Source organism: Drosophila ananassae, assembly GCF_017639315.1.
Source record: "Drosophila ananassae strain 14024-0371.13 chromosome Y unlocalized genomic scaffold, ASM1763931v2 tig00000097, whole genome shotgun sequence".
NCBI lineage: Eukaryota > Metazoa > Arthropoda > Insecta > Diptera > Drosophilidae > Drosophila > Drosophila ananassae.
In genome coordinates, this window is record NW_025319059.1 from 101,589 (window position 1) to 111,457 (window position 9,869).

General features: G+C 50.3%; 1 protein-coding gene across 1 annotated transcript; it reads left to right on the forward strand.

The window, feature by feature from the left end:
• Window positions 1–456: 456 nt before the first annotated feature.
• On the forward strand, window positions 457–1,296 carry LOC123258177. Its single transcript, XM_044718053.1, has one exon. It carries the CDS (start codon window positions 457–459, stop codon window positions 1,294–1,296), a length of 840 nt encoding a protein of 279 aa, XP_044573988.1.
• The last annotated feature ends 8,573 nt before the right edge of the window (window positions 1,297–9,869 follow it).

Below are 9,869 nucleotides of genomic sequence, written 5' to 3' on the forward strand. Positions count from 1 at the left end.
TGTGGACGCAGGCATCATAGTTTGATGCATTTTGGTGGAAATTCGCCAGCTAAAGGCCAACACTCCTCTTCCGAGGTTTCTGCATCTAGCGACGCTGTTTCTCGGTCAGCGTCCGCTCCCGTCAATTCTCTTGTAGCCAAGGATCGTTTTGGCGATGTGGTGCTGCTAGCCACTACCAATCTTTTGGTCAGGAACCGCTCCGGAGTTCTACTGCCCAGCCGAGCGCTGCTCGATTCTGGTTCGCAGGTGCATCTAGTCACCTCAAAGCTGGCGAACCAGCTGCAGCTTCGGAAGATAAGGTCTCCGGTTTCTGTATCCGGCATAGGTGACGCAGGGTTTTCCACTGATGGGTTTTCTGTGCAAGTCAGCTTGTAATCCCAATGCTCTGACTACTCGGCGCAAGTAACTGGTTGGGTTGTTTGTGGAGGCGGAGGCCCTGACAATGGCAAGGTTCTCATGGCTGCTGAGCGGTCGGGACTGATCTGCCCAAAGGGGCCTTTAGATGAGCGGCTCTATCAACTTCTTCGACAGTTCTGGGAAGTGAAAACCTGCACCGATCCGATTGTGAAGGCGTCAAAGGAAGAAGATTGCGAGGGTCACTTTGTTAAAAACTTCGTGCGGTTAGAAGGTGGTGTCTATACAGTCAGAATACCAATTAAACACAACTCCGGTTTATTGGATGATTCGTACTCACAGGCTCTACGTCGCTTTCAGTCGTTGGAGAGGAAACTGTCTCATCAGCCCGAACTGCGCACTCAGTATTCGGCCTTCATAAAGGAGTATCCTAACCTAGGTCATATGTCCCTAGTTCCGCCGGAGTTGCATCGAGATTGCAAATATTTTCTGCCATATCACTGTGTGCTAAAGAAGGACAGCACCACGACGAAACTTAGAGTGGTGTTCGACGGTTCCGCTGTTACCACCTCCGGTTATTCTTTGAATGACATATTAATGGCTGGGCCGGTCATCCAACCTAAGCTTTTTCGCATCCTGCTGAGCTTTCGTTCGCATCCGGTAGCGCTGACTGGCGACATTTGTAAGATGTACCGTTGTGTGAGGATGGTGTCGTCTGACAGCTTCTTGCAGTGCATTCTGTGGCGAGATTCCCCTCTGGAGGAGCTACAAACATATAGATTGGACACTGTTACATATGGAACAAAGTCTGCGTCCTATCTATCCGTGCGAGCAATGCACCAATTGACTAAGGACGAGGTGGAAGACTTTACAGTGGGATCCGAAATCTTGCTTCGAGATTTTTACGTTGATGATCTCATTTCTGGTGGCAGCTCCAAGTAGGAGGTTGTTGGCATTTTAGGGCAGATTTCAGCGCTTTTGTCCAAGGGCGAATTTCAGCTACAGAAATGGTGCTCCAATATCCCTACCGTGTTAGACGGCGTGCATAAAGAGGATCGGGAGTCTTATCTAACTTTTGATGATGACAGCAACTTCACGAAAACGTTAGGATTGGCTTGGGATCCTTCCACAGATCAGCTGCTGCTTTCGTTTTCTTCTCTTCAGTCCACTTGGAAGCCGTCTGGACGTTCTGTCCTGTCATCAATAGCGCGGTTATACGATCCGCTGGGCCTTGTTGGTCCAGAGGTTACAAAAGCAAAAATATTCTTGCAGAAGCTGTGCTGAGAGCATCTTTCTTGGTATGAAAGCTTACCTCAGGGTTTTTACACCGAGTGGCAAGAGATCTGCCGGAGCTTCAGTCACACCCACCGTACAGAATTTCCTCAGCTGGCACTTACGTCTGGAGCACTTGTGGAGATTCATGGATTTTGTGACGCCAGCATTGAAGCCTACGGAGCATGTGTCTACATAGTTTTCAGGTCGCCAGGGGCTGAGAGCCGCCTTCTATGTGCGAAATTTCGAGTATAGCCTCTTAAGACGTTAACTGTGCCGAAGTTGTAGCTGGCTGGAGCTGAGTTGTTGGCGTGAATGATGGCAGAGGTTCATAGTCTAGGCGTTTACAGAGAAAAGTATTTTTGTTGGTGCGACTCTTCAACCGTGTTATCGTAGATTCGAGGTGAGCCTGCCAGGTTTAATGTTTTTGTAGCTAACCGCGTGTCAACCATCCAAAATCTGACAAGTTCCACGGAGTGGCGATATGTGCCTACGTTGGAAAATCCAGCAGATATCTTGTCTCGTCGAGCCCTTCCTACTGAGTTGATCGGATCCACGTTATGGTGTCAGGGTCCGCCCTATCTGTTAAAGACACAGGAGCACTGGCCTGTGACGGTAGTAGTCGAGAAGCCAGCGTTAGAGCTTCGCCCTTCAGTTTTATTAGTGAAGTCGCCATATTCAGACATCGTGGCGACATGTAAGTACGTGAACTCCTTTCCAGCTCTTCAGCGAGTGTTTGCTTACGTCTATAAGTTTGGCAGACGGGTTCGGCATAAAGGAATTACCGTTCATGATCTCAAGGCGGGGACTCTCATGCTTTTGTGGGCAGTTCAGTGCGCTCATTTGGGTGATGAAGTAAGCACGTTGCAGACAAAGGGAATGGTTGCCTCCTCCAGTTCGCTAGCTCCGTTGTTCCCCTTTTTGGATCAGATTGGATTGCTTCGAGTAGACGGGCGTCTTAAGAATTCATCGTTGGATTACGATGCTCGTCACCCAGTAATTTTGCCCAGGAGCCATCCGGTAACGCGAAGCATTATCCTTAGCTTTCATGAGCGCAACCTGCACGCTGGACCTCGATCGTTATTGGCGATGATAGGTTCTCAGTATTGGCTGATTGGGGGGAGAAACTGTGCTCAAGGCGACAAATAAATGTGTAAGATGCTTTCGGATGAAACCTCGTTTGTTGGAGCATGTATTGGGCGATCTTCCGAAGGAGAGTGGAAGGTTATCAAGTCTTCGATGTAACCGGCATCGATTTTTGCGGTCCTTTCTTCTATAAGTCGGAGGTTCGCAACAAGGCTCCCATAAAATGTTACATTAGCGTCTTCATTTGTTTCACGACAAAGGCCGTCCATTTAGAGCTGGTGAGGGATCTGTCCACCGCCGCCTTTCTGCATGCACTGAGAAGGTTTATTTCTATCAGGAAGAAGACTCGACAGATTTAGTCCGACAACGCCACAAATTTCGTTGGAGCCAAAAATCAGTTGAGCGAATTAAAGAGACTATTTCTTAGAGACGAGCACCAGAGAGCTGTCTTGGATTTTTGCCTTCCAAAATCCATTGAGTGGGAGTTTATCCCTCCCCGTTCTCACCACTTTGGCGGCTTGTGGGAAGCCTTAACACCGAACCACACTCGGCGACAGCGACACTATACTGTCGCCCGGCTAAAACGACACTTCTAAAAGCGACAACACACCCACAGAACCAATCACAGTGCAATTAATGACTGTGCAATATTCCTATAAGAATGACATTAGCATACCCATACACTCATACCAACTTCCACACATTCTTAGTTAGCTTATTCAAATATAACTTCTCATTTCTCATCTAACGTTATTGTCGGGTCAAGCAGCCGCCGGAAAGAAGTTTCACCGGCAATAATTTATTGAATTCGTAACGTCGCTTTCTTTTATATTTATGATCGCGTCGCCCGCTATCTTGCAATTTGTTAAATTATTTTCCGTTGAAAATTTGAGCTGAGCGGCTTAAAATATATAAACATAACCAAATAAAGAAATTAAAAAACATTATTCCGTTTGTGATTTGTGCGCGAAATATTAGCGCGAAATATTGTGCGAGCTGGATGTTGCAGAACTCAGGAGCGATCTCAGCGTCAACTTCATCGATGCGGCGAGGGAGGCACGATTCATCCATCCAACGGCTGTGGTCCACCCTTCGTGAATCTGCCTTGGAGACTGTTCGATCGTTGGAGCTCACGGACAAAAATTATGACGTCGCATTGAAGCTGCTAAACAAAAGGTTTAGTAATCGCAGGCTTATTTTTCAAGCTCATATTAATGAGATAATGCATCTGAGGGCTGTAGAATCCGCATCGGCGACGAGGCTTCGCGAGCTTTCGGATAAATTTAATTCGCATATGCGAGCCCTATCAATCGTGGGCACAACGAAGCAGATTGCTAGCTGCTTCATGCCTGGGAGGTGAGCCGATCGGCCTGTTAACACGGATTAGGTGCCGGCCACGGCGAAAGGGCATCCACGGTGAGCCGAAGATACCGAAGGTCCACGGCACCCGCAAAAGGAAGAGCAGCAACGGAAGAGCAGCAACAGAAGCGGCGACGACGAGGGAGCAGCAGCGATGACGAGCTAGCAGCGGCAGCAGAAGAGCGTTCGGTCGTTTGAGCCAAGCGGCCGGTGAGATTCACCCTTTTTGTAAACTTAGCATAATAAAAGGGATTTGTTTTAAACGTCGAATCCATAAATTCGTTGGAACGTACCCCAAACTCTGTGAGCTAGTCGCGGCAATTGTTGCGAACAAAACATTAGCAAAAACAGTTCGTTACACGTGGCGCCCAAACTACGTGATTGCTTTAGAGTCTAGGAGTAACACAGCTTCAAGATGGGGAAGAAAAATTGGATTTACGTGCTTCGCAAAGAGGGGTTGTGCGAAGTGTGCAGAGAGCTCGGTGCAGAGAGCCCAGCGGATGGAACCGTTGAGATCATGAGGGCACTTGCAAGGTGCGTCGACAAGACGAAGGACGACGACTGATGGTGGTCGCGCGTGGATTCGAGGAAAAATCCGCGCAGAGGTCCACGCCAAGGCAGAGAGCAGTGAGCGAGTCGGAAAAGCTCATTCAAAGTCTGGCAGTGTCAGAAATGAAAAGCATAAGGAGCATGGAGCCACAAGTGCGGAAGCCAGTCCCGGTACAGGTGGACTATGCGAAGGTGGCGAAACACGTCCGAGAACGATCGTTCCGATTCGACGGAGCGGGAGATCCTCTTGAGTTCGTGGACCGAGTAGCATGGTCTGCCAAAACATACGGGATGGATATAACACAATTCCGCGGGCGATGCCAGAACTACTCCAGGGCAGAGCGCTAAAGTGGTTCTTAATCAACGATGAGGAGTGGACCACATGGAAGGAGTTCAGAAGGAGCTTCGAGGTCTTTTTCCTACCAAAAGGGTACTTTGAGAAACTGGCAGACAAGGTTCGGCAGCGGAAAGAGCAACGAGGACGCTAATGAAGCCTTTAGGAAAGTCCACGAAGGAGGTCATTGAAAGGCTAGTGGAGAACTGCATGCCGCGCATGAAAATGTTCATGAGGCCATGCATGCGCATCGCTCGAGGAGGTGATGGGTCTGGCCGAGGAATTCGAGGAGCTGGCCTTGGAAGAAGAGGTTTTTAACAGGCAAGCCGCCACGATAGACCGAGGGAGGCCAAAAGAAGAACGGCACCAGAAGCCACCGGAGCAACAGAGCCCCCAGAACAGGGGTGGGGGCAGAGATGGCAGCCGGAGGAGCAACGCCGAATGCCACTGCAACAGCAGCCGAGCCAGCAAGGGTACTGGACAGGCCCAGGCAACGCCGAATGCCACTGCAACAGCAGCCGAGCCAGCAAGGGTACTGGACAGGCCCAAGGCAGCAGCAGCCGAGTAAACGATGGGCAGCAAGCCAAAGCCAAAGGCAGCCGAACGTGCTGCCTCTCAGAATTAGTTCGAGGATTAACAGGAGAAGATCAGCAGTTGGCGGCAGTCATCAAGGTCGGAGGTGCAGAAGTAAGGGCCATGATAGACACCGGTGCAACGGCTAGCTTCATTTCAGAAGAGCTAGCAGAGAACCCGGGAATCGCCAGAGAACGGAAAGCAATAAGGAGACGAGTAAAGTTGGCCAACTGCAGCCACACCGAGACTCAAATGGTACTCCTAACAACTGTAAGCTTTGGCAACAAGAAAAAGGAGTTGAATATGTTAGTGTTGCCATGCATGGGAGACAGCGCGGTGCTTGGATGGGATTTCCTCGCAGAATTCGGCACAACAATAAACTGCGCAGGCCACCAAGTCCCGATCCCGAGAAGAGAAAGATGGAGAGGATGCTTGGAGGGTAGGCTGTCCATAGCCATAGCTGGACCCTCGGAAGAATGGGAGAGCGAGCGGGAAAAAAAGGTCATCGAAGAAGTGCTGGCGGCGTTCACAAACCAGAAGGGTTGTTCAAACATAACCCAGCATAAAATCACAATGAAGGACGACATCCCAATAAAACAAAGATATTACCCCAAAAACCTCAAAATACATGGGGAAATCAATGAAAAATTGGAAGAGCTGCTGCAGAAGGGATGCATCGAGCCGTCTAACAGCGCCTACAGCTCACCCATTGTCATGGTGAGGAAAAAGACGGGTCAGTGGAGGATGTGCGTGGAAAAGATGCATACCCTATGCCAAGGATAAACTTCATATTGGAACAATTGAGGGAGGCAAAATTTTTCAGCAGCTTCGACCTGAAGGATGGCTATTGGCAAATCCACTGGAGGAAGAGAGCAGGAAGTATACGGCCTTTACGGTACCAGGAAAGGTCTGTACCAGTGGAAGGTGATGCCATTCGGACTACACTCGGCCTCGGCATTATTTCAAAGGGCTTTAGACCAGGTCATAGGCCCGGACATGGCTCCGCACGCATTTGCGTATCAAGATGACATTATAGTGATCGGACACACGAAGGAGGAGCATACGCCAAATTTGAAAGAACCTTAAGAATAAAAACAGACAAATGCCCCCGACAAACGTGAAAGGGGTACGGCAATTCATCGGGATGGCTTCGTGGAATCGGCGATTCGTCCCTGATTTCGATGGGATCGCAAGGCCGTTGAACGATCTCATACGAAAAGGAACATAGTGGGAGTGGACGGCTGCGAGTGGACGGTGGGAGTTTGTGCTGCAAACAGATGCCAGCGTCTACGGCGTGAGTGCAGTACTGACGCAGGACACGGATGAGGGCGAGCGAGTGGTCGCTTACGCCAACCGAACGCTAATAGGCGCGGAGAAGAATTCGGCAACGGAGAGAGAGTACCAGGTAATAACATGGGCCATTCGGCAGATGAGACCATACCTGGGGGTACCAGAGGGGTACCAGTTCGACGTGATGACGGATAACTTGGCTGAAATGGTTGAACAATATAGAAAGCCCACTTGGAAGGATCGCGAGATGGGTGTTCGAGTTGCAACAGTACGATTACGTTATCAGCTACAGAAAAGGCAAGCTGAACGTAGTCGCGGATGCACTTTCCCGCCAGCCGATAGTGGAGAAGCTGAGGAGTGCCACAGCAATCGAACACACAGAATGCATTTGGATAGGCTCACTGAAGAAAACGATAAAGGAAAACCCACAGAAATATCCGGAATACGTTGAGGAGGCAGGCCTGATTTACCGACATGTTCCACACAGAGCCGGGAGCGAGGAAGTAGCATCATGGAAGCTGTGTGTGCCGATGGACATGAGACAACAGGTGCTGAAGGAGAACAACGACGCACCAACAGCGGGACATCTAGAGGGAAGGAAAACGATTGCGAAAGTAGCAGCACGGTACTTCTGGCCAGGGATGCAAAGGGACGTAAGGAACTATGTCAGGAACTGCGAAACATGCATGCAGTATAAACCAAGCCAGATGCAGGCCGCAGGGAAAATGCTGACACAGGTCCCAGAGGAGCCGTGGGCGACGGTATGTGCGGACTTCGTGGGACCGTTGCCGAGGTCCAAGCATGGAAACACCATGCTATTGGTGATGATCGATCGATTTTCAAAATGGACAGAAATGGTCCCAATGCGGAAAGCCACAACGGAGACGCTGTAAAAGGCAATCCACGAAAGGATCATCGCTTGATATGGAGTGCCAAAGGTGATGGGGACTGACAACGGTGTCCAGTTCACCAGTAAGAGTTTCAAGAAATTTCTCGAGGAGCTCGGAGTTCGCCATCAGTTTACAGCACCATACACGCCGCAACAAAACCCTACGGAAAGGGCAAACAGGACGGTTAAAACGATGATTTCCCAGTTCGCAGGCAATGACCAAAGGACATGGGACGAGCACTGGCCAAAATTAATGCTGGTGGTGAACACGAGCGTGTCGGACTCCACGGGATACTTACCATGCTTCGTAACCCAAGGCAGAGAGCCAAGAATGATAAAAGCGATATTCGACAAAGGGGCATTGGGGACAGGAGAAGCACAAGCCACCCCCAGGAGCAAGCCTCGGCACTACAACCTTAGGAGGAGGGAGTGGAGCCCGAAGATCGGCGACACGGTGTGGACAAAAGAGCTCCATTTGTCCAAAGCGGCCGAAGGTTTCGCGGTGAAACTAGCGCTGAGATACGACGGGCCATACATAGTGACGAATTTCATTTCGCCGGTGATCGCCGTGCTACGTCACGGAAGCACGAAGAAAGAAAAGAGAGCCCACGTAAGTGAGCTAAAAGCCCAGGTGGAGGAATCGGCATCACAGACGTATGGCGGAAAAAGGGTGAAAAGGAAAAAAAAACACAACACACCAATAATGTCAACACACAAAAAAAGGGGGAAAGAAACGGCCGAATGCCAAACAAACGGAGAAAGGAAGAGACCTACAACGGGAGCAGGAAAGAGGACAAAAGAACCGTAAGAAAGGATCTATTCCAGGCAGCAGGCCTATAAAAAGGCAGTGGTGGACACCGGCCGGCCTTCATTTATTTACCCAGCCAGATAACAATGGACACGACGTCTTCGCACGCTTTGCCAGTAGTCTCCTCCGACGAAAGCGACCTCGAGATACTGGACTTGCCAGGATGGGACGTCCGGTGGCTCCAGGCCACAAGGAGGGTCCTCCGGGTGATGGCCCCGGGCAGCGAAGAAGGCAACAGCAACAGCACAGGCCCCGCAATTCAGAGCCCGTGAGTCCAAACGAAGGGAACCGTGAGCCGTTTCGGCGCCAGGAACCAAGACCACACGACCAGCCGGGCGAAAGATTTGAGAGGGCGTGTGTTTTGGCACCAACCCGGAGCGGGGATCGGGGATCGACGGGAGGACGACGGGTCGGTCGTCTGAGCCAAGCGGCCGGTGAGATTCACCCTTTTTGTAAACTTAGCATAATAAAGGGGATTTGTTTTAAATGTCGAATCTATGGTATAAATTCGTTGGAACGTACCCCAAACTCTGAGAGCTAGTCGCGGCAATTTTTGCGAACAAACATTAGCAAAAACAGTTCGTTACACCTGGCGCCCAAACTACGATTGCTTTAGAGTCTAGGAGTAACACAGCTTCAAGATGGGGAAGAAAAATTGGATTTACGTGCTTCGCAAAGAGGGGTTGTGCGAAGTGTGCAGAGAGCTCGGTGCAGAGAGCCCAGCGGATGGAACCGTTGAGATCATGAGGGCACTTGCAAGGTGGGTCGACAAGACGAAGGACGACGACTGATGGTGGTCGCGCGTGGATTCGAGGAAAAATCCGCGCAGAGGTCCACGCCAAGGCAGAGAGCAGTGAGCGAGTCGGAAAAGCTCATTCAAAGTCTGGCAGTGTCAGAAATGAAAAGCATAAGGAGCATGGAGGAAGCCAGTCCCGGTACAGGTGGACTATGCGAAGGTGGCGAAACACGTCCGAGAACGATCGTTCCGATTCGACGGAACGGGAGATCCTCTTGAGTTCGTGGACCGAGTAGCATGGTCTGCCAAAACATACGGGATGGATATAACACAATTCCGCGGGCGATGCCAGAACTACTCCAGGGCAGAGCGCTAAAGTGGTTCTTAATCAACGATGAGGAGTGGACCACATGGAAGGAGTTCAGAAGGAGCTTCGTGGCCTTTTTCCTACCAAAAGGGTACTTCGAGAAACTGGCAGACAAGGTTCGGCAGCGGAAAGAGCAACGAGGACGCTAATGAAGTCTTTAGGAAAGTCCACGAAGGAGGTCATTGAAAGGCTAGTGGAGAACTGCATGTCGCGCATGAAAATGTTCATGAGGCCATGCATGCGCATCGCTCG

What these genes read in the sequence shown, in the direction of transcription:
- LOC123258177 (XM_044718053.1), top strand. Translation starts at nt 457, where the DNA reads ATGGCTGCTGAGCGGTCGGGACTGATCTGCCCAAAGGGGCCTTTAGAT.